The sequence below is a fragment of the Lissotriton helveticus genome, chromosome 10 (genome assembly GCF_964261635.1).
Source record: "Lissotriton helveticus chromosome 10, aLisHel1.1, whole genome shotgun sequence".
NCBI lineage: Eukaryota > Metazoa > Chordata > Amphibia > Caudata > Salamandridae > Lissotriton > Lissotriton helveticus.
This window is the reverse complement of record NC_136071.1, coordinates 46,600,956-46,626,936: the sequence shown is the minus strand read 5'-3', so window position 1 is coordinate 46,626,936 and position 25,981 is coordinate 46,600,956. Positions and strand designations below refer to the sequence as shown.

Sequence of the window (25,981 nt, the reverse complement as noted above, 5' to 3'; positions counted from 1 at the left end):
CCTTTTTTAACGCACTCACTGCACCCCACCATATCTACACCATTCTGGCCCACACACCCCCACTTCATCATACGGCAAAGGAACAAAAGATCTCCGATAAAGAGCCCCTTCGCGGGTGCCCGTTGGGCATTGCAGCGCCGGCCCAACGAGGAGCAATTCCAAATGATGAAGCATGACACCTGGCTTGCTGGGTGTGTGAGGAACCTAGTTCCGCCAAAGCGGGATCCCCATATCCCTCTTCCTCCTAGTGCTCTTAACAAATACACTTACGAACACGAGTCACGGTAAGCAGGGTATGGGCCGAATTGTTTAGTTTAGACTGGAATAGAAAGCAGATAGTGGAAGCTGGGGTTTCGGATTAACTTTAAAGTTGTCTCAATGGAGGGAATTAACAAGAAAAGCATAGGAAAGTTGCAGTTTCCATATCTAAAAAGGAGCTATGTGATACATCAAAATCAGGAAGAAATTAACAATAAAATGTTGAATACTGTTAAAATAATTTTAAGTAAATAAAACAATATTTAATGAATAGTCGTTTTAACAGGTAGCGTTGATGGATGATATTTAGTTTAATGCTTGTGCACTGATGTTAAGAAGTCGGATTGTATTGATAGTATACATTTTTTTCTCTCAGATAAACCCCTGACGAAGGGAAATCCCGAAATGCATTGGGTATTCTGGAATAAATGGTGACTTGTGGAAAAACGTTTCTCCTGTGTAGTTTAAGAAGGTGTTGAGAAGAAAGTGAAATGAGTAAAATAAATTGAAGAAATTAAAGGATAAAAGGATTGATAAAAGTATGGAGAAAATAAAGATTAAAATGAAGAAAAATATAAGTTTGATTTATTGGACTTATTTGATGACATGGCTGAGCAGCTTAACGGGGTCTACACAGGCTTCACTTCAGTTTGGTTTCTTAACAAATACACTGCCACCACCACTCACTTGTTGGTGTTTGGCTTGCACGTCTTAAACTTTCTAGACACGATTCCCAGAGGAACAGTTCTATTTCTTTATTCGCATAACATCAGAGCTGGCCCAAACGTGGGCGGGGCCCAAGCCAAAACATGTTAAAGGGGACCCTAGCCCAATAATGTTACCAATTTGAGAGGATAAAAAGCTGAGTGAATATGGTAGGATTTAAATCTGTGAATTGCAAATTGCATATAGATATGTATAGGAAGCCCTTCAACAGATACCAATTGCAAACATGAAAAAAGAATGTACTTAGAAACAGATGCAACTATATCACGATGAACACTATATATGTATATAACAAACAATTTACAATATAGTGACTGAGACTCAAATTTTTTGACCTATTACTATCACTTACAGTTGTCAATCTTTTCTGTACATCATCCAAGGTGCACGAGTCAAAAGAAGGATCAGTCACCACAATCCTCTATCGAGAGACAGTCAAGGTTGTCCCCCCAACAAAAATGATGTAATCTGAATTAGCACACTTCTGAATTACTCCTGTACCCAAATGGGTGTGCCTAAATAGCAACATGTTACATAGACTTTCTCATTGGTTGAGAGCAAAATAAATACACAGTGGTCTAGTATGATTTTTAGAAGTCCCTTTATTAGTCATTCATTTTTTAATAAAAACTCGTTCTTGTAGCCAACGTGTTTCGTCCTAACAAGACTTTTTCAGGCCTAGTCAATATAGGAAGGATCCCTTAAGGATCCACGAACACACACACCATTACCAGTAATTCTTTCCTGCTCCTTACTAAAAAGATTTTTCCATTTTTAGATTAACTATGCAAGAAAACTGACATGTAAGGGAATCTTTCCCATATTGACTAAGCCCTGAAGATGTTTGGTTAGAACGAAACTTGTTGGCTACAAGGAGGAGTTTTTATCCTAAAATGAATGATTAATAAAGGGATTGCTAAAGATCATACTGGACCATTGTGTATTTCTGACCCCCTCAACCGTTGGGAAAGACTGTGACATTTTTCGATTTGGACTAACTAATTTGTGTATACGAGTAACTTAGTCACCTTATATTATATATATGAACAATTCCTTATTTTAATTTGTGGCACACTGAAAGTGGCCGGTAGCAAAATTCATTCCCACACTAAAATGAAACAATGTGTGGTGCAGTGACATTAATCCTATCCTCGCAAAACAACCTCTCTCCTCCATCACTTTCTTGACTTTTCCCCAATGAAACCCCTCTACCTTTGAGCCTGCATGTTTTCATGTTAACATTGAAATGTTTTGTGCCCAAAAAGATTGGCTTTGCTTAAGCTTATTTAAAAGGACAAGGAAAACATATATTGTGATATCACCCACAGGGAAGAATATACATACTGCAGTGTTGGTTTGTGAAAGAAGTACCATCCTCCTCCTCCTGCACCCCCACCCCAACCCCTACTCCCCACAACAAAACAAACAAGCATTGGCAAAGCCAATAGGTCCCGCCTACGTGAGAGCTATTGACTTTGCTACTGTTTCATTTAGCCACGTTGTTCATCAGTGCGACTTTTATGCAGCATGGCGGAAAATAATTGTAATTGCATTTATGTAGTGCTTACTACCCCTGACGAGGCATCTAAGTGCTTTTCGGCGAGTGGCACACTACTCCGTAATCCAAAAGGATTAGAGGTGGAATATTATGGGGAAATAGGAGTTAATTTGAGCGGTGGACATGTGAGTCTGTTAGTTGGATTGAATAGGATAATGGAGGGATCGAAGAGGGAAGAGTCTAAAAGTGTTATTTGGGAGATCATAAAGGAAAAAAAGCACAATGAAATGGCTAACGCTGACTGTGCCATGGCGCCTTTTTATTTACTTTACCTTCCGCCTTGCTGTACAGCAGCTGTACATAATGGCTAAAGCACATTGACAAAGACAATAGCTCTTGCATAAGTAAGACCTATTGGCTTTGCCAATGCTTTTTTTTATGATACTCACTTAGGAGCTAAAGTATTGTCTTGTCAATCTCAGAGAGAGAGGTACATCAATTCCACTCCATGGCTATGTATGAATGCAGGTATACTTAATTGTAGCACATCTGTCTCATGGGCACCATTCTACTCCACTCCAATCCACATAATTACACTCCACAGAACACAACTCACATCCAGGAAATTCCACTACACGTAACAAAATTCCTCTCCACCTAATTCAGCTCCACATATATCCACTCCGTTCCAGAACACACAATTCCACTCCTCAAAATTCAACCCCACACCATGCCAAATAATTGCACTCCACACAATTCCACTCTGCTCCATGCCACATCTTTACACTACACATAATTAAACTCCCCACCACATACATCCACTCTGCTCCATAGCAAAGTATTCCATTCCCCTACATACCACATATTTAAACTCCACAAAATTTCACTCTATAGGATGCCACAAAAATCCTGTCCACATAATTCCACTCCTTGACAGATAATTACACTCCACCAAATTCAACTCCACTTCATGCCACATAATCCCACCCAACATATTTTCACTCAATGCCACATAATTCCATGCTAGACAATTTAAATCCACACAATTCTACTCCACAAAATTACACTCGATGCTACACAAATCTATGCTGCACAATTCCACACCACATAAGTCTACTAAACACATATTTCCACCCCACACCACATAATTCCATCCTACAAAACATAATTCAACCCCACAACACATAATTTCAATCCGTTCCACTCCACACCACAATGCCAATCCACATAATTCAACCCCATGCCACATATTTACATTCCACATAATTCCACTCAACGCCACACAATTCCACACCACAAAATTCAATGCAACCCATTCCAGCGTGTACCACGTACTTCCACAACACACTTCATAATTTCACTCCACACCAAATGATTCCACTGCACAGGAAGAAAAGGAAAAGCCAGAGGCAATGCTCTCGAAGGCCAGACCTATTGGCTTTGCTAATGATTTTTTTTTTGTTGTTAAATAGATTGTCCCAAGAGACGGTGAGCATGTGCTGCTCGACCTAACAACAAGTATTAACATGCCAAACACCTTGATAGTATAGCTGCAATATCAACAACGTACACATGGTGGCAACAGAAGACCATGAGGCGATGTTTGTGAAATCTCCACGTTATGATACTTTCCATGGGCAAAACTCATAACTTGCGATAATTGTCGCATCTCTAAAAATCCAGTCACCGCGATATCCGAATTTATCGATGAGATAATTAGTGCATCCAAAACTAGTCCAACGCGTAAAGAGGACCATCATGGCGAGTGCATGGGTGGATCTTTCCGCGGATTGGAGCCACTAAATATATTTAACTCACTAGCTTCTGGCTTTAAGCAACTATGGCTGTATGTACCTGGAAGCTAAAAAGCAGGCTTAACTTACTCCTGTAAAGCAAATCTAGAGCAGGCCCTGCCTAGAGGCGTGATACAGGTACTTGGGCACTACCGCGCCCTTCCTAGTGACAGTCCTGGGCAACATTTAGCACAAGTGATAAGTAATCCCCAAGGGGTCCTGGGCAACCTTTGACACAAGTGATAAATAATCCCAAAGGGTTCCTTGGCAACATTCCCATTCACCATTCTTCCCTCCAGCAGAAGCTCTGCCCACTCCTGGACCGTAGGTAGGGTGACCAACTGGCATGGGTGCAAATTCAGGACAGTGAGTGTAAAAATTCAGGACAAAAGGTCAAAATTCAGGACAAAAAAATTGGGACAAAAAGTAAGTTTTACAGACACATCAGAGGAGGTCGCGCAATAGTAAATAATTCAGATGAGGATGAACTCCAGAATGGCATCATCAGCCCATGGATTCCGACTGAGGGAGAGAAAAGCTGCGTGAACTAGTGTGAATTTCTGTCTGGACGAGCACGGACTATGCCAGCGGAGAGATACAAAAGAGGACATATGAGGAAAAGGCCAGAGAGTGCTGCGAGACCATAGCAGCCTTTCAGGATGAGTGCCACCCTAAGTCAACGGCAATGCACTGCAAGGGGCTAGGATGTGTGTACCTCTTATGACCCTTCAACAAAAAGGACATATCGCCCCTCACCACAGAGGGCATATCATTACATACGAGATTGGATTCACCTGTATGTAATATACATGAACTCTCTGCCCAAGGGGGACACCGAGGTGCCATCTCACAATGCCTAGTCTAAACCAAATTAAGGGCAATCTGTCTCGGTTTATCCACCCACTCAAGATACGGTTTCAAGGATGGTAAGGTTTGTAACATAACATACTCCCTAATAGTAGTTTTTGAGATTTCGGGTTCCTCCCTTTGGCAGTGCACAGTGCGTTAAATTTTTTTTAGCCCAGACTATATCTGATTTAGTCATGGCGGTTGGATTAGAGAAGAGGGACGGCCTTCCAAGATTCGTCTTTTCCAGCTTGATATATTAAGTCAGGGAATCTTCAATCCTTTTTAATATACCGATCTATGTACTGGTCTTTTTTTTTTTTGGCAGTGGCTCCCTCCATCTTAGGACCTAGCTTTCGCTTAGCCATCCAACAATGCTAGTGGGCAGAAAACAAGATAAGCTAGGGTGCTTTTAACAGACAATGACATCGGATTAAAGTCACAGGTCACGCTAATTACAGGCTTGTAGTCCGAAATTACAGTTCCCCTAGCAGCAAAACCACGGGCGATGGCCCAGCCCTTCCAGGCGCAAACAGGCCCGGTCTTTGCCTGGGAGTATCCTGCGCAGCGGGTGAAAGATCTGTTGTTTATGCGCCCGACTGGTGCAAATTTCAGGACCCTGCTTTCTGGCCTCAAGTGTGCTGGTGTGGGCAGAAGCTTCCAGTCCTGCCCCCCACAAAATCTGGCGTGTCAGCCACTTCAGCAACTACAGCAAAGAGCAACAAAGAAAGCACATGAGAACGCAACAAAAACAAATGTGAGGTCTAAGTAGAAGGCCAGAACTTGATGGACAAAATGGCTCCTCAGGTTGTAGGAAAAAAATCTAATACTTCTGCTTTCAGGTGGCACTATTACGAGATGACCAAAATTAAATGGTAATGTGGTACATAAATGAAAATTTACACCATGTCAAAGGGTGGCAATGCCAGGTGTAGGAATCAGAGGAGATACAAAAAAGCTGGTAAAAAATACTGCAGAAGAAAGTTTACGTTTCTAAACAAATTGTTGAAGTTCCTAATCAAACAGAGGAAGTCATCAGAATATCCAAGAAATAATGTATGCTGAAGTGACACAAAACTGTGCTCACTCAAACCTTTATGGTGCTATTGCACACTTTTGCATAATGTGCCATAAAGTAGGATAAAAAACTTGGAGGACTATATGCTCTTTGCCAAACTTCCAAGTGGCTATCCAACACTTGCCACCCAGCAGTTGAAAATAAATTAAACAGCACCTAGTATTGAGGTGTTCGATCTTGGTGCCCTTTTCTTTCTCAAAGTTTGCAGTATACTTCTCTGTGTGTCCCGAAATCCCCTTCCACAGCTTGCTTTGCCCTAATCCAGTGGTTCCCAAACTTGTTCGACCCATGGCTCCCTTGACCTATTGGCTGTTAGCTACGGCTCCCCATTATGTCACTTTTCTTGACGTGTGGGGGAATGTAAGCCTGGCCTCAGGTGTACTTCGTTTTTCTTCCTGAAAATAATTGGGATGATGCTTTTATAATCACAGATGTAATCCTATCTTATTCACTGCAGAGCCCCATGGGGTGTCAATGACTTATTGGAGGGATACCGGGTTCTTGGATAAGGGAACTGTGAAGGAATGCTTCATGCTAGGCCCCACCCCTAACAATACCTAATTCTACAAGGTATATGCATGGGTGCTACATGTTATGGCTGCTGATAAACTGTTTTGTGTGCCAGATGCTGAAATCATGGAAGGAGGTATATGCAAAAGTTTGAGTGAAATTATCGATTCTGCCTTTCTATAGGAGTGTTTTTTTCACTCCTCCCAAGCCCCTCTCGTGGCTTATCCTGTCACTGTTCCCTGTCACTGTGCAATACACTCAGAAAACCCACCCATGCACAGGCACTGTCACTTTCATCCCATTAGATCCCAATACAACAGCTAAGGAAATAGCTTACAGCCAATGCGTTTTAACGTGCTACTTATTTACCATGATATATAGGAAGGCCAGCCACAAAAAACATAAATGCCAAATACCTTTAAATGCCCTGTGTAGCATTTATTGTGTCACCGTACTGGTGCCGTAATCAAGCACTTCCTTTATCAGCAACAAATACTCGCCTAACCTCTTCTACTTTTAAACTCCAGGCCTTGAAGCCTTCAATGGCAGCAATCTTGCATCATACCCTGTATATCACTGAATGAAACTGAATGCAAATCCATGCCAATCCTTAGCAACAAAACAGATGCACAACCTGAGCATATGCAGCCAATTTAAACATTTATTTTAATGTTAAAGGCCAGAAGTAAAATAACAGAACTACCATTCTTTCCAGCACTTCTGATTATGGTGGGACATTGTTTAACCCAACAATCAGACTGTTTTACATGTCCCCCAGCCAAAAAGATCCCCCTGTTCAATAAAAGCCCAACAGAGACAATACATTCCCGGGATTTTATCTAAACCTCCCTCTTATCTCTTTCCAGATATTGGCATGTACGTACTTGAATTTTATAGTCAGATTAACCAGCGGTTCCACCTGCTATTCAGTGGAAAAGAAATAGAAGATTAAAAAAGGCAGACATTTCCTAAGAACATAGGGGTTTCAGCAGATTCCAAAACCTGCATGCCCCTCTCCCTTGCCCCCCCCCCCCCCAGCACACCTCGGCACGAGGAATGGAAAATTGTTTATTATTTGCCACGTATGGCATACCTGGCTCAAAAGACAGACTGTGGCATTACGTCGATCCTACCTTCGTGCGTTTTAGATAGCTCTGGCAGTCAGAGAGAGGATAAACATAATGCAAACCTCAGTGAGGAGTGTAGTGAACGTGGACTTGGCGCTGGTTATGCACATCACGCTGGAAGATGGTTTGGTAACGCTTCCTAGTTCAGCAAGTGTCTATAGTGAAGTCGAAGCTGCCTGCGCTTTGTTCACAGTCATTGCCTTTTTGAGCGAAACATTTTTTTCCTCAGCTAAGCTTTTATTTTTTGCATCGAGCTCCATGCAGTGGTTCACGAACTGTGTGCTTGGTGCGCGGCGCGCCAGGCTACTTTCTATCAGCAATTCGCGCCTCTCAAGCGGCCTTTACATTTGCCACCTACCCATTTACACACATTTGCATTTCTTTGGGGAAGCAGACACCCTGGGCTTACTTCTTTTCACCGTCTGCCCCTCCCTCCGGAATGCAGCACAGGAGACTCCCTTGCACGTCAGCTGGGGAATCTGAATTGTGCAAATAAACTTTTGTTATTTATCCGAGTAGCTAAAATTACGGACAAATGCCGTCCGTTAAGACCTTCATCACGGACAACGGACAAAAGCCCTAATTTACGGACTGTCCGTGAAATTTACGGACGGTTGGTCACCCTAACCGTAGGTCACAGCATTACCAAATCAGTAGGCATCTGGACACCTAGCCTGCCACTTGCTTGTGGCCTCCAGTTACGGCTTGTTCCGGACTGACCCATTACACCTCCACTGCCCGGGTTTTCCCACTGGGGTTTTCCCACCCAGGTTTGCTAACTCACAGTTCTTCCAGTCAACAAAAGCCCCAACCACCCAGGGACCTACTTAATGCAGGCCGCTGGCCAACCACATCCGCAGGCACCTGGAACCAAGCCTGCCACTTGCCTGTGGCTTCCAGTTCCTGCTTGTTCCAGACTGATCCAGTGACACCGCCGCTGGCCATGTTTTCCCGTTTGGGTTTTCCCACTCGTGTTCTTCCCGCCAAGAGAAGGCCCGACCAACCCAGGGCCTACTTAATGCTGGCCACAGTGCAACTGCAGAGCAAATGTGCACTGAAGGCACACCAAAGGCAAACCGGTCTTTGCCCGTTTGTGCCTGGAAAGACCCCAGTGCCATGACCCCTGTCCCTCCACCCCCTTGAAGATCCACCATTGCCGAACTCTGCACCTTCGACCCTGGATTCGGCAACAAACACTGTCACCGCACTGACCCACGCTCCACAGTAGAACCTTTCACCTGCACCCACTGCACAGACACCAGCCCACCAACCAGCCCCACCCTGAAAACACCACATACACCACCTGAACAAAAACACCAACTTGCATGGGTCCTTCTCAACACACGCTCACTATGCAAGCATTCCACCGAATTATGGGACCTCATCGCCACCCTTGCACCCGGCATTGTCTTCCTCACTGAGACATGGCTCAACCCCACATCCACCCCAGACATTGCCAGTGATCCCGACAGATATAAAATCACTCACCAGGACTGTACCAACACAGACCCCCCAGGCCCACACTCCAGCTGCTGCAACATCATTGCAGACTACTTAGCACCCCAACCCTTAAACCCCAAGGACTATATGTTCCACAACGACCTAAATGTTCACATCGACGACCCCAACAACAACATCGCACACCTTCTCAACAATATGAGCAGCCTCGGAATAACCCAGATCATCCATGACCTTACACACACTGCAGGACACATGCTGGAACCCTTTCACCTCCAGCAACTGCATTAAATACAGCCACATCACGGAACTCACATGGACCGATCACTTCATCGTCCACTTCAGCATCTCCAGCCCCAGCACCGCCACCACCAAAACGACCAGTGCCCACCACCGTAGGTGGAACAAAATCTCAAAGACCAGCTGGATAGATGCCCTCAACACCTCCATCCCACTATCGCCACCAACCTCGAACAGGGAGTGAAGAGCTTCAATGTCTGGATCATCAATTGCGCCAACACCATCGTCCCCACCAAGAGCAACATCCAGAGAAAACCCTTCAAAAAGGCCATCTGGTGCAACCAAGAACTCAGAACAGCAAAATGAGACAGCAAACAGCTGGAGAGGCGATGCCAGCAAGAACAACTCCGACAAGGGAGTCTTTAGGACCTCCTTCAACCTCTACTACTGCCTACTGAGAGCAAAGAAGAACACAGCCCTAGCCGCATGCATGGAAACCAGCACCAACAACAACAAGGAACTTTTAAACATCATTAAGGAATTTTCCAACCCGGCTGTCAGGGAAAACAACATCACAGGAGCTGTTCAACAATCTCTCCAACTTCTTCCACAAGACGACTGCAACTGTATACAGTAATTTCGAACCCCAACCCATAACTACAGACTTCCTCGACAGGTATGCCACCACCGCAAATGACATGCACCACAGACTGTCCACCTGTAACATCTTCTCCACCCAGGACAACACCTCCACCATGAAAAACATCCCCTTTGGAGCTCCCACAGACCCATGCCTGCATGACATCTTTAACCTCGGAAACCAAGGAATCGGCCAGGCACCCACCACTCTGCTCAACACCTCCATCACCAATGCAACATTTCTCGACGCCTGGAAACATGCCAAAGTCAGACCATTACTCAAAAAACCCTCCAGTGACCCCAGCAAACTCAAAAACTACCAGGCAATCTCCCTACATCAATTCCCAGTGAAGGTACTGCAAAAGATCAACAAGCAACTCATGACACATCTGGAGCAGAACCAGCTACTGGATGCCTCCCAATCCGGCATCCACAGCAATCACAGCACCAAACCCACACTATTCGCATCCACCAATGAAATACAACTGAGGAGAAACAGCAGCTATGATCCTCCTCAACCTCTCTGAAGCCATCAACACCTTATCCCACCACACACTGATCGAAAGACCACCACATCAGCATCCAAGGAGACGCACTCAGATGGATCACCTTTTTCCTCAACAGAAGAATCCAGAGGATCCACATCCCAGCTTTCACCTCCGCATCCAAGGAGATCACCTGCATTATCCCCCAGGGCTCATCTCTCAGCTCCAAGCTCTTCCACGCATATATGACTCCGCTGGTCATCATCGTCAGATCCCATGTTCTCAACATAATTTCCTACGCAGATGACACTCGACTCATCCTCTTTCTCACTGATGACCCCACCACCACCAGAACCAACTTCTAAAGAAGCATGACAAGCATAAGCAACTGGATGAAGAACAACTGCCTGCAGCTGAACACAGACAAGACAGACGTACTGATCTTCGGCCATCAGACCTAGGACCCGCATCCACTCCCTCCAGCCATGCCAGAAACATCGGAATCATCATTGAAAGCAAGCTCACCATGAAATCACAGATCAACACTTTCTCCTCCATCTGCTTCATTGCTCTGCACAAGCTACATAAGATCTTCAAGTGGCTACCTCTACACCCGAGACGCACCGTGACACAGGCCATCACCACCAGCCGTCTGGAATACGGCAACACCTTCCACGTAGGAATCGCTGCACACCTCCTACAGAGACATCAGACCATACAGAACGCTGTAGCCAGACTCATCCTTGGCTTTCCCCGATGAACTCACATCACACCTCACCTCAGGAACTCCACTGGCTCCCCGTACAGAAGAGATGCCAATTCAAGCTGCTGACCCACATACACCAGGCTCTACACAACCAAGGACCCGCCTACATTAACCACCGCCTGAACTTCCACCAACTGTCGAGAAGACTACGCTTCGCCTCCCTCTCACTTGCCCATACTCTCTGCATCCACCGAAGCAGAAGTGGAGGACGCTCCTTCTCCCCATCGCAGCAAAGACCTGGAGGAGCCTTCCCCTGCAACTACAGACCATCGCCTCACTTATGAAATTCCGAATGGCCCTCAAGGCCTGGCTGTTCGAATAAGCTTCCGGGACCTGCAAGCTCCTGGATACCCTATCGGGTGATTTGCCGCGCTTTATAAATCCTGGCTGATTGATTGAACATTTAGCACAAGTGATAAGTAATTGTCAAGGAGTCCTGGCCAACCTTTGGCGCAAGTGATAAGTAATCGTCAAGGGGTCCTGTGCAATATCTGGCACAAGTAATCAATAATCTTCAAGGGGTCCTGGGCAACCTTTAGCACACGTGATAAGTAATAGCCAAGTGGTCTTGGGCAACATTTGGCACAAGGGATAAGTAGTCCTCAAGGATTCTGGTTAACATCTGGCACACGTGATAAGTAGTTGCCAAGGAGCCCTGGCCAACATCTGGCACAAGTAATCACCACTAAACTTAAGGAGTTGTTTCAAAACAAGACATGTCAAGGCACGCTCAGGTGTCATTTCTATAGTTTCGCTGCCCAAGGATATTTATGATGGGTGCAATGCAAGTTTTGGTGCAATATGTCAAGAGCAGGGCTCCGGGGTTTGCCTCATGTAGTACTGTACAGATGGACAGTAGATGTACTGATGTTGAGTGGAGGCACCAGGGCTGTACTAATGGACAGTGAGTGTTTCTTCTGTAGAGCTGTACTGGTAGAGAGTAGGTGTACTGCATGTAAACCGCACTGATGCTGTAATGTACTCACAAAGACTGTGTACCACATGTAATACTATGGGAACGGAGAGTGGCTATTCTTCAAAGAGTATTGTACTGCTAACAGATGCACCTCATACTAGTACTGATCTAGAATGGATGTACCCGTGTAGTGGTTCACCGATCAAGAGTGGATGTACCCATGTAGTAGTGTTCCGATGGAGAGTGGATGTACCTGTGTAGTAGTGCACCGATCAAGAGTAGATGTACCCATGTAGTAGTGTGCGGATGAATAATGGATGTACCAGTGTAGTAGTGCACCGAGGGAAAGTGGATGTACCCATGTACTAGTGTTCCGATGAGAGTGGATGAACCTGTGTAGCAGTGTGCCGATGGAGAGTGAATGTACCTGTGTAGTACTGCACTAATCGAAAGTAAATGTACCAGTGTAGTAGTGCACCGATGGGGCTTGGATGTGCTTGTGCAGTAGTGTACCAATGGAGAGGATGAGCTCATGTAGTAGTTCCCCTATGGAGAGTGGATGTATCTGTATAGTAGTGCACCTATGAGAGTGGATGTACCCATGTAGTAGTGTACTAATGGAGAGTGGATATACTTGTGTAGTAGTGCACCAATCGAGAGTGGATCTACCCATGTAGTAGTGAACTGATGGAGCTTGGATATACTTGTACAGTAGTGTATCAATAGAGAGGACGAGCTCATGTAGTAGTGCCCCTATGGAGAGTGCATGTATCCGGTTAGTGGTGCACCAATCAAGAGTGGATGTACCTGTGTAGTAGTGCCCCTATGGAGAGTGGATGTACCTGTGTAGTAGTGCACCGATGGAGAGTGGATGAACCTGTGCAGTAGTGCACCGATCGAGAGTGGATGTACCTGTGTAGTAGTGTATCGATGGAGAGTGGCTGTACCAGTGTAGCAGTGTACCGATCGAGTGTGTATGTACCGGTGTAGTAGTGTATCGACTGAGCAAGGATCTACCTCCGAGTAGTAGTGTACCAATCGAGAGTGGATTCACCCGTATAGTAGTGCACCGATGGAGAGTGGATGTATCTGCGTAGTAGTGCACCGATGGAGAGTGGATGTATCTGCGTAGCAGTGCACCGATGGAGAGTGGATGTACCTGTATAGTAGTGCACTGATGGAGAGTGGATGTAGCCTTGTAGTAGTGTAACAATGGAGAGTGGATGTAGCCGTGTAGTAGTGTACCAATAGAGAGTGGATGTACCAGTGTAGTACTGCACCAATGGAGAGTGGATGAACCAGTGTAGCAGTGTACCGACCGAGAGTGGATATGACCTTGTAGTAGTGCACCAATGGAGAATGGATGTACCCGTGTAGTAGTGTACAGATGAAGAGTGGATCTGCCTGTGTAGTAGTGTACGGATTAAGAGTGGATGTACCCGTGTAGCAGTGTACGGATGAAGAGTGGATGTACCCATGTAGTAGTGCACCAATGGAGAGTGGATGTACCCTTGTATTAGTGCACCGATGGAGAGTGGATGTACCTGTGTAGTAGTGTACAGATGAAGAGTGGATGTACCCGTGTAGTAGTGTACCAATGGAGAGTAGATGTACCCCTGTAGTAGTGTACGGATGAGGAGTGGATGTACCCATGTAGTAGTGTACGGATGAAGAGTGGATGTACCCAGGTAGAAGTGTACGGATAAAGAGTGGATGTACCCTTGCAGTAGTGTACGGATGAAGAGTGGATGTTCCTGTGTAGTAGTGTACAGATGAAGAGTGGATGTACCCATGTAGTACTGTACGGCTGAAGAGCGGATGTACCCGTGTAGTAGTGCACCGTTGGAGAGTGGATGTACCTGTGTATTAGTGCACCGATGGAGAGCGGTGTAGCCGTGTAGTAGTGTACCAATCGAGAGTGGATGTACCCGTGTAGTAGTGTACCGATCGAGAGTGGATGTACCCATGTAGTAGTGTATGGATGAAGAGTGGATGTACCTGTGTAGTAGTGAACCGATGGACAGTGTATGTACCTGTGTAGTAGTTTACGGTTGAACAGTGGATGTACCAGTGTAGTAGTCCACCGATGGAGAGTGGATGTACCCATGTAGTAGTGTACTGATGGAGAGTGGATGTACCCGTGTAGTAGTGTACGGATGAAGAGTGGATGTACCCGTGTAGTAGTGAACCGATGGAGAGTGGATGTACCCATGTAGTAGTGTACGGATGAAGAGTGGATGTACCCGTGTAGTAGTCCACTCATGGAGAGTGGATGTACCCGTGTAGTAGTGTACCGATGAAGAGTGGATATACCCATGTAGAAGTGTATCGATGGAGAGTAGATGTGTCTGTGTAGTAGTGCCCCTATGGAGAGGGGATGTTCCCGCGTCGTAGTGTACGGATGAAGAGTGGATGTACCCGTGTAGTAGTGAACCGATGGAGAGGGGATGTACACGTGTAGTAGTGTACGGATGAAGTGTGTATGTACCCATGTAGTAGTGCACCGATGGAGAGTGGATGTACCGGTGTAGTAGTGTACGGATGAAGAGTTGATGTACCCATGTAATAGTGTACCGATGGAGAGTGGATGTGTCTGTGTAGAAGTGCCCCTATGGAGAGGGGATGTACCTGTGTAGTAGTGTACGGATGAAGAGTGGATGTACCCACGAGTAGTGTACGGATAAAGAGCGGATGTACCCGTGTAGTAGTGTACGGATGAAGAGCGGATGTACCCGTGTAGTAGTGTACGGATGAAGTGTGGATGTACCCGTGTAGTAGTGTAAGGATGAAGAGTGGAGATACCCGTGTACTAGTGTACGGATGAAGAGTGGATGTACCCGTGTAGTAGTGTACGGATGAAGAGTGGATGTACCCGTGTAGTAGTGTACGGATGAAGAGTGGATGTACCCCTGTAGTAGTGCACCGATGGACAGTGCAAGTACTTGAGTAGTAGTGCACCTCTGGAGGCAAGCGCTCCCATCCTCCTCTCCACTGGTCCTTCATCCTCCTCCCCACCCCGGAGGCTCCTCACCTTTCTTCTCCGGCGAGTAGTCGTCGGGCAGCAGAGCGTCCTGCCGGTTCCCCAGCACGAAGGCCAGCACGGACAGCACCAGCGCGTCCACCATGCCCAGGATGGCCAGCGTAAAGCCCCAGTGCACCTCGCAGTCCCCCAGCTGGTAGCTGTCCGCCCTGCGCCCGCACAGGGGGCGCACCTCGGGCGCCCCCCAGCCGTCGGGGAAGATGAGGCAGCCCAGGGCCTGGCAGGTGGCTGCAGGGGGGAATGACAAGCGGGGGGACAGCATTAAAACACAGAGACGACAAAAACCCTGAGTGCTGCGCGGGGGCCCTGCAGAGCATGGGACGAATGAGAGAACGAGAAGCAAGGGTGAGGACAGAAAAGAAAAGACGGAGAGAGGAGCGAAAGGAGACTGGATAAAGAAGCGAGAGAGATTTGGAGGGTAGAAGAGGCACGTGGAGAGGAGGGGGTGGGAAGTAAAAACAGGCGTAAGAGAACTAGATCTGAAGAACTACAGGACATGAGAGAATGAAAGACATACAGAGAGAAGGGAAGAGTAGAAGGAAGTTAGATCACTGTAAGTAGTGTGAACATGGACCCATTACGTGTTCTTAAAAGACCCCTCCCACACCAACCTAGTTGGTGTCATGCTTCATCAATGGAGTCCCAACCAAGCGGCCGAGTGCCTCCCGGTTTTGCTACGATGCCTGATTACAGCAGAGCAGGTGTTGTGCATAAATGTGGTGTAAGGTGAATTTTTTACAGTTAAAAATATCTCTGAGAATCCTTGCCTCTAACTTTAATAATGGCGGCTCAGGATATGGTTAAAAAACAATACGTGTAGTGCAACTAATCTGGAATTTTTACTGTAAGTTCACTATGTGTGGCGGTCTACATGTTTCAGCCCGTAAAAAAAATGAGAGGGGTTTCTTCAGGACCAAGAGAGTGAATAGTGAGTGGCAAAGGTGAATAGTGCCACGTGAAACCTTTTGTAATACCTACACACGCGCTAAGGTGTGTGGTATGAGTGTCGGCATCCTCAATGACACTTGAAAAATAAAATGTATGGGAATTTTTAGGCAGGAAATTGGGGCTCGGTGGGGGGGGGTGGCTCGTCCAAGAATCCAATTTGGTCTTGGAGGCCCCTCCGCTGCAAACCTGACTCAGTCCCTCATAGTCCCGGGACTACGAGGGATTGAGTCAGGTTTGTGTGAGGTGTCTTTTAAGAACACATAATGGGTCCATGTTCACACTACTTACAGTGTTCTAACTGCGTACACATAGTGGGTCCGTCCACATTGTTTAAGTTTAGTATTCATTTGATTTACTCACTCGCTCTCCCATTGATTTTGTACAAAGAGTAGAAAGGAAGCCATGCCTGGGCAGAAAATAAAAAGGGAGAAGAAAAACATAAGAGGAGAAAGGATTTACAGAAAAGAGGCACAGGGAAGAAAGAAGAAAAAAAACAGGACATGTGGAAGTAGAAAAAGAGTTAAGGCAGAGAGGGAAGTATTTTAGCCATGCAGAGAAGCGAAATTAGACAACGAACAAAGCAGGGGGCAAAAATGCAAGGGAGGGGGGAAACGAAATCTACAGGGAGTGAAGGGCAGTGGAAACAGATCAGACGGAAAGAATGGGAAGAAATATAGGCTGGGCAAGGGAAACCGCAGAAAGATGTGGGAAGGAAGGAGTGGAGGAAAGGGAAGTGGAGAAAGGAAGAAAGATAGGTATATGAAAAGACAGAGGGGGGAGGTGAAGAAAAGAATAAGCGAAGAGAGAAGGAGAAAAGAGAGGAAGGCCGCATATTTTGAATATGGGCAGAGAAAAGATGCCTCGGAGGAAAGGATAAGAGAGCGCGCTCAGGCAGCGTTGCTAGATGACTGTCACAAGTGGCCCCACAGTTCGAGTTGTACATTGTAATTAGGGCTCCCGGTTTTATGGTATTTATTTTTTCGTCATTTCCGTCTGTAATTATCCATATTTATTTTTTGCTCTTTTTTTCTGTATTTCTCCTTTTATATTTTGTGTTTTCTTTATAAATGAAGCTGCAATGGGTAATTTTCCACATTTATTTAATTGCCAAATGTATACTCGCATTTAAATGTCCAAAAGGTTTCAGCAGTATACAGTGCAATACCTTTATCTAAAAACACTTGCATTGTAAACTAGCATTAATAACTGTAGATCTGCACTTAATTACGCTTAATTAGGAAATCTAATGTCTTTTTTCACCTCCCCTATGTCTCAATCTGTACAACTACCGACTTGACACCAATGATTGACAATAGAAAAAAATCATACAAAGAAGGCCTATTTTTTGTATTTAAAAATAAACACAGGGGAGGAGCCAAGATGGCGATCGGAACAGTCGCATGAACGCATCGCTCTGAGGTCCTTCCTCCCCGCTTGCCTATCCTGTCGATAATCCTGACCGAGGCTTCGTGATTTCTGTTGTGGGAGAAAAGCGCTCACTTACCGTCTGATTTTTGGGCTCCGTCGAGCCGGGACTCCTGAGATCTGCCCCGGTCTGCTTGCTGGCCTTCCCGGCCCCGGCGCCGGGGCCTCGAGTGCAGTGCCCGCCCGGCGGTGTTCGGAGTGTTGTCAGCCCTGTTTCGGAAGAGAAGCCGGTCGATGTGAGCCTGGGAGCCGCGAGCCGGGAGAGATGGAACGGACCCGCTCCCAATAGTGGGTCGTCCCGTATACCCAGGCGCTGGTGAGCCGGAGAGGGGCCGTGTTGCCCGGTTCCCCTTGGGTGTGACGCCCCCTCATGTTGATGGTCCCGTCTGGGAGCCGGCGCTTGGCTCCCGGAGAGCTGCGGGGCGCACGTCTGGCCTTCTGGTGACTCTCCTTTCCGTGCCGGGTGCCGACCGCCGCTGATCGACTGTGGGACCCGCTGTCTCGGGCGGTCAGACGTGACTCGGAGATGGAGGGGATAGTGGCAGTGAACGATGTTGTTAAGATGGCGGACGACCACCTGAATTGCATCCCTCCTGGAGACGGAGACGTTGCTGCATTTGAAACTTCCGGCCCTTGGCTGCATGAGTCGGTGTTTACACGTAGTCATGTACTGGCTGCACTGGTCCACCTGCGGACTGCTCTGCTTCTGAACTCCCAAGGCTTGGAGGTGCGGATTGCTGCCGTTGTCGGTCCGCCATTTTGTGGTATGGTGGCTTCCCTCCGAGTTGCTACCATCGCATCTCCTCCGGTTGTTGTGCCGGGGTCCCCGGATGATTCTGCGACTTCGAGGGTGCAAATGGACCAGGCGCCTGTGCTGCACTGCTTCCCATATCCTGTGCCTTCCTCTCCAGGCTTGGCAGACCTGCTTTTGGACCTGGCCTCCTTGATGTTCGGCGTATGGTTGCACTCAGATGGCTGCCATGTATCGTTGGCTGCTTCTTGGTGGCCGGGACAATGTTGTGCGAAGGTGCCACCTGACTTGCCTGGCTGGTGTGGACTTTTTCTGTCGGACTGTCTCTTGACTACAAGGCCGTTTAGCAGTTCTACTATTCACAGGAGTGGCCAGGGGTGATCTCGCTTGGATCCTGGCGGGACTTCTTCCTAGTGGATGGCGACTTTGGGACCCATTTTGTAAGACGGCTGCTGTTTTCATCCTGTGCAATGGCTCTTTGTGTTTTCTCTGGCCTCGGTCTTTACGCTTTTGGTTGCGGGGATGGAGGGGTCCGGGTGTTAGCTCCTCTCCTCATTCTTATTCTTTTTCGTTTCCTTCCTTTCTTTATTCCTTTTTTCGGGTGACTCTGGGGCGACAGGCACGCTGTTAGTGGGGTAGGCCATAGCCATTACGGTGATGTAGGGTGGTGGGTGATGGGGGGGGTTTGTTATTTTAATTTGTTTTGTTCTATGGTCCCTTTTTTCTCCTTTTTCTCTAGGGGGTTGGCTGTGTCTCTTCTTAGGTCTCGCCTGTCGATGCGCATGCGCATCGAGCAAGGCGAGAGTATTGCGAGTTATCCACTCTTTATCCACACTGCAAGGAATCGTGGCGATTCCTTGCAGTGCCCGTGACTTTTAAGGTCAATGCGCATGCGCATTAAGCTTATGCGCATGCGCATTGACCTTAAAAGTCACGGGCGCGTGCATGTCCGTCTTTGTTTACCGTGTCGCATTTCTCCTCCCCCCTCCCCTCTCTTCCCTTCGGCTTGTTTGTTGATTTGACCCGCTCCGCCCCCTCCCCTTCCCACCGTGTCGCATTTCTCCTCCCCCCGCCCCTCTCTTCCCTCCGGCTTCGTTTTTTTTTTGTTTATTTTACCCGCCGTGTCTCCGATCCTTTCGCTTGTTTATTTGAATGAGCGTTTCCCTGGCTTAGAGCGGCACCCAATTCATGGGTGCCTTACTTTAATGTATACAGATGCTTGCTCTCCTCCCTTTGTGAGTGTTTCTCTGGCTCAGGCAAGCATGCTGCTGGCTTTCACGTTCCTGTAGCTGTACCCTTTACATCCGTGTTCCTAACCTTACTGCTTCAGACTATTAAGCCACCTTCACACCACCAGCCCCCTTTAGCAGCCCACGCATGCTCCTCCGCACAGAGGTTCCAATCACAGTAACTGCATGCCACAGCTTCTTCGTAACTAACGTCCTCCTGTGCCGTGAACCTCAGAGAACGAACAAGAAAGAGGTTACTGGAGGTTCTTTCAGTGGGTACACACTCTCCCTGAAATCTCAGCTGAGGGGCACCGACAGCGAAACTGGTTAATGCAATCTAGTATCGCATTTCTCCTCCCCCCTCCCCTCTCTTCCCTTCGGCTTGTTTGTTGATTTGACCCGCTCCGCCCCCTCCCCTTCCCACCGTGTCGCATTTCTCCTCCCCCCTCCCCTCTCTTCCCTCCGGCTTCGTTTTTTTTTTTGTTTATTTTACCCGCCGTGTCTCCGATCCTTTCGCTTGTTTATTTGAATGAGCGTTTCCCTGGCTTAGAGCGGCACCCAATTCATGGGTGCCTTACTTTAATGTATACAGATGCTTGCTCTCCTCCCTTTGTGAGTGTTTCTCTGGCTCAGGCAAGCATGCTGCTGGCTTTCACGTTCCTGTAGCTGTACCCTTTACATCCGTGTTCCTAACCTTACTGCTTCAGACTATTAAGCCACCTTCACACCACCAGCCCCCTTTAGCAGCCCACGCATGCTCCTCCGCACAGAGGTTCCAATCACAGTAACTGCATGCCACAGCTTCTTTGTAACTAACGTCCTCCTGTGCCGTGAACCTCAGAGAACGAACAAGAAAGAGGTTACTGGAGGTTCTTTCAGTGGGTACACACTCTCCCTGAAATCTCAGCTGAGGGGCACCGACAGCGAAACTGGTTAATGCAATCTAGTAGCACAATTAGGGGAGTGATGATCATTTTTATGTGTTGATACATTTTAATTATTCAATGAAAGTTTTACTGCATTTTTTTTTTTGTTGGGTAGCTTCATCATTAACAATGGCGGCGCGTGCCTTTATTCATCTTTAATAATGGCGGTAGCATGCCTTTCTTTTGTTCTGCGCGGCTCGCCCATCTCTTTATTTACTTTGCTGTCATTCAGAAGCTGTCAGTGGTGGCCGCTGTTCAACAGCCTGTTGCGTTTTTGCGGTCACAGGAAACAAAGTTCCAAAACGTTCCTGGGGCCGTAATCGAAAAATGTCATGTCAGCATTAGGAATAGGCGTGGCAGAAAGCAGCATAGCTTTTTCACACCGCCTACAATGTCTCCAGCCTTATATCTGCTTTATTCGCTACAATCAGCAAGTCATGAATATTTGTTGGGCGAAGCGACATTTAACGCTTTGCAGTGAGTTATAGTGCGTGTGCATTTACACATGGGGAAGGGGGTTGTTAAGCGCCTGCTGCACAAAACATTGCTCTAGGAGCGCTGCGCAGCAGACAATGGAAATCCGATGGAAGTAGATAAGCACTAATCACTGGTTACATTCTCAATGGCTCCCAATGCTGATAAATAATGTTTAATATTTGTTATCAGACGCCACAGTGGAGCCGCTGCAGTTCTGTGTTCATTTCCACACAGAAAGCCGGCCCTCTTCTTTCTCTCACTAGCTCGCCTCCAACCCTCATCTCCCAATGTAATTTCATGTAATTCTTTTAGTGAACGACTTTATTACAATGATGCCAAATCCACGATAAGAAGACAAGCAGGTTTATTGCAGCACAGCTAAGGCGTCCGCCCAGGTTGATCTCCAGATGCAACTGGAGATAACTGAGTGGAATATACAGTTACAGGCACTCCATTAAGAATGTAGAACGCCATGTGAAAATACACAGAGCGCACAACAACCAGGCCTCATCAGCTGTACCTCAAAACAACCAGGACTCATCACCCCTCTCTCACAACAACCAGGCCTCATCACCCCTCTCTCACAACACTCACTCTCACTCACCCTCAACCCCTCAGCCTCACCCTCACCCTCACTCACCCTCAACCCCTCACCCTCACTCACCCTCACCCTCACTCACCCTCAACCCCTCACCCTCACTCATTCACCCTCACTCACCCTCAACCCCTCCCCCTCGACCCCTCCCCCTCAACCCCTCACCCTCACCCTCACTCACCCTCACTCACCCTCAACCCCTCACCCTCAAACCCTCACTCACCCTCAACCTCTCACCCTCAACCCCTCACTCACCCTCACTCTCACTCATCCTCACTCACCCTCAACCCCTCACCCTCAACCCCTCACTCACCCTCACTCTCACTCACCCTCACTCAGCCTCAACTACTCCCCCTCACTCACCCAAAACCCCTCACCCTCACTCACCCTCAACCCCTCACCCTCAAACCCTCACTCACCCTCAACCCCTCACCCTCACTCACCCTCAACCCCTCACCCTCACTCACTCACCCTCAACCCCTCACCCCCTCACTCTCACTCACCCTCACTCAGCCTCAACTACTCCCCCTCACTCACCCAAAACCCCTCACCCTCACTCACCCTCACCCTCAACACCTCACTCACCCTCACCCTCACCCACCCTCACCCTCACTCACCCTCAACACCTCACCCTCAACCTCAACCCCTCACCCTCACTCACCCTCACTCCCCCTCACTCACCCTCACTCACCCTCACTCACCCTCACTCTCACTCACCCTCAACCCCTCACCCTCACTCACCCTCACTCACCCTCACACAGTGCAATAGTTCTCAGACCATTTCAGTTAGAGCTTTTAGAAATGTTTATGGCTTTTTTTATTTGTAATACTTTAGCATTGGCTACAGGAAACAAAAATGCTAAACATTGACAAAAAAACCCCATAAACAATTCTAAAAGCACTAACTCTAATGGTGTGAGACCTATTGCATTTCCAATGCTTGTTTCTTTTTCCGTCCTTTATCTATCCGGCGTCCGCACATGCCTTTCTTTATGGTCTAATGTGGGTGGGCTCATTACACGACGTCTCGTTAACTTGCATGTTCTTGTTTGACCCCTACTCCTGGCCTGCCTTCGGCGGGCATTGGGTGTATTTGGCCCCATCACTTCTGATTGCTTTCTGCTTGTACGGAGGGGCATACCTCTCCCGTCGTTTTGGTCTGACTGAGTTGTGTGACGCCTTTGTTGATGTAGCCGCTGCCCCCTCTCACTATTATAAAAATTATAAAAATGTAACCTCTTTTATCCTAGCGCTTTCTTGTGTTGCGATCACGTCTTCTGATTATGTAGTGCCTCTTCCTTGTATCGTGCACACCTAAACTGCTATGTTTTGATCTCCTGCTTTTGCGGCCGGCCCCTGTGGTTGTAGGCCCGCGCGTGTATTGCTCTGATTGCTTAAATAAAGGTTTTCAAAAAAAATAAAATAAACACAGATAGGAAAATAACTCGTTTTCTGTCTGTATTTATCTGTAAAAATCAGTGAAAACGGGAAACTGGGAACCCTAATTGTAATGTAAACATGCCGCCCCTGGTGATATGGAGTGCAATGGCATGGTAGTAACAGCGTGCCCTGCGCGCCCAGCGCCAGGGGCCACTCACCGGCCGTCAGCTGCAGCCAGGCGCACACCTTGTACACCGAGGCCGCGTTGCAGAACCAGAAGAGGCCGAAGCAGCCCACGCTGCTCAGCACCAGGATCAGCGCCATGAAGATGAAGACGGCCGCCGCCTTGAAGGCCGGCACGGGGGTCAGCGTGGCCAGGGACCCCCGGCACTCCAGCGTCCACTCGCTCTCCACGCACACCTGGTACAGGCCGAAGGAGCCCACCGCCGGCTGCAGCGGGGGCCGCGCCAGGCTGCTGCGCGCCCGTGCGCCCTGCTCCCCCGTGCGCACCCAGGTGGGCTGGATCAGCACCACCACCTCCAGGATGCCGAAGCAGAGCGTGCAGACGGCCCACAGGACCCCCACGGCCCGCGCGTTGCGGATGAAGTCCGTCTGGTACAGCTTGGCCACCTCTTTGGCTTCCAGCATGGTGGCGGGGGCCCTGGAGGCAGGTGGCCCCCGCGGTCACACAGGCTCGCCCTCAGTGGTGGCCACCACACACCAGCCCAGCGAGCCGCTGCTGGAGCCCCCCAAGAGGCAGGGGGAGGGGGAAGAGCCAGCTGCAGAGACCCACCCTCAGCGGTGGCCACCACACACCAGCCCTGTGTGCCACGGCCGGTGGCCCCAACGTCAGACAGACCCACCTTCAGTGGCGACCCACCACACACCAGCCCTGCGAGCCGCTGCTGGAGCCCCCCAGGGGGCAGGGGGGGGGAGTCGGCTGCAGAGACCCACTCTCAGCGGTGGCCACCACACACCAGCCCTGTGTGCCACGGCCGGTGGCCCCCAAAGTCAGACAGACCCACCTTCAGTGGCGACCCACCACACATCAGCCCTGCGAGCCGCTGCCGGAGCCCCCCGAGGAGGCAGGGGGCGGAGAGCCGGCAGCAGAGACCCGGCCGCCGCGCATCCAGAGCCGGGAGGGGGGAATGGAGGCAGCGCTCACTGCTTCATCGCGTCGTGATTAATGTGCGACAGGAGCAGCCTCGCCGCCCCTGCTCCCGAGGCTGCCGCAGCGCCGGCTCTCTCCACCCAAGCCTGCAAATCAGCCCCCAGAAAAGGACGCCGGTTCCGCCTCAGCGGCCTTTGGTGCTGAGGCAACGGTATGTCCTATGATGATAGCAGGAGATGGGTTGCAACCTTTCCTGAAATGTCACGATATTTAGGCTCCCACAAAATAGGATGACATGTCGACGAGAGATGGGGCCGCCAAATAGCTTAATTCCAAGATTTAATTGGGTTTCCAGAATAAACGCATCAGCTGCGAATAGACTCAAAGAGAGTGCCGTTTTTTTGCAGATCTATATAGCGCGAAGCCGCAAACTGGACCCGAAGGTATTGGAACACTTTACATAGACACCAGTTACGGTACACAAGCACTCACCCATTTTTGTTTGCACGGGGAGATATAAAAATCACAGGCTGCCCAGCTGACGCCGAGACTCAAACCTGGTTTCCCAGCTCCAACGTCGGCAGCTCTGGCCGTAACGCCACAACCTCTCCCTGTACTTAAAAGTATAGCAAGCATGCCCTGGTGCAAGCAAGAGCAATGCCCCCGTCACTGTCGTTGGAGTAGTAAAATACAGCACAGCCAGGGTTCAATGGACCACTCAGGGGGTACTCCCCGGTGCAACTGCACCTGCTGCACCATTGGCAGCTCCGCCCCTACTTGTATGTTCATTGCAGCCACTCGGAAAACTCGCCTGGATATTACCTCACAAGGTGCAGCTCCTCCACTAGGGCGGAGGAGCGCGTCCCACTGCTTTCCCACACTGCGAGATAGCGGAAGGGTCTGGTTGCGGGCAGGCGGGGCTACTCTGCTTGCAGGGCTGGGCAGAGGAGGAGTGGTGTGCCTACTCCTGAGTGCGCATGACTGGTTTGGCCAGTTTTCTGGGGTCGACCAAACCAGTCATGCACACTCTGCCCTTCTCCATGTAGGCTGCAATGCAGCCTACGTGGAGAACATGCGGTACAAAAGGGGGTGGAGATGGACGGAGCATCTGAACCAATCAAACACTCACACCCAGTCAAAAGATCTGGGTTTAATCCATCACTGTTCTTTAGCCCTCTCTGCCATCCCAGTTCAGACATGGCCATATGCAAATCAGTCTGACCCTGTGCCTCATGGAAACAGTCCAGCCCGAAATGCCAAGCCATGCCTTCCCTGGACCAGAAACAAGCTTCCTAGGACCGTTTTCTGGCATTGCAGCCGTCTTCAGCCAGGCTTGCTTGAATCCAGTGGCAAAGTGAGCAAGGGACTCACGTCTGAGCATACCCTGCCAAACTTATGGCGAACAAAGCGGTACAAAAGGGGGTGGTGATGGACGGAGCATCTGAACCGATCAAACACTCACACCCAGTCAAAAGATCTGGGTTTAATCCATCACCGTTCTTTAGCCCACTCTGCCACACCAGTTCAGACATGGCCATATGCAAATCAGTCTGACCCTGTGCCTCATGGGAACAGTTGATAGAGGGTCGTATTCTACCATTTAAACACAGAAAGGGCATTTTTATCGACCTTGGTAGGATGAAGGTCTGATGTGAGCCCTACTTGACAAAATCTGAAAATATGCTAAAATGACCAATTTTCACCATATAAAAAGAGCAAATGAAATCCCACGGATTCCCTGAATCCCGGGTTTGTAGGC

General features: G+C 48.4%; 1 protein-coding gene across 1 annotated transcript; it reads right to left on the bottom strand.

Annotated features, from left to right (window-relative positions):
• Nucleotides 1–10,870: 10,870 nt before the first annotated feature.
• Nucleotides 10,871–23,759, bottom strand: LOC144785338 (LHFPL tetraspan subfamily member 3 protein-like). Its single transcript, XM_078664300.1, has 3 exons — nt 23,330–23,759; nt 15,372–15,608; nt 10,871–11,019 (listed from the first exon to the last, which is right to left on the bottom strand). The coding sequence occupies exons 1-3, from the start codon at nt 23,757–23,759 to the stop codon at nt 10,871–10,873; spliced, it is 816 nt and encodes a 271-aa protein (XP_078520426.1).
• Nucleotides 23,760–25,981: the final 2,222 nt, after the last annotated feature.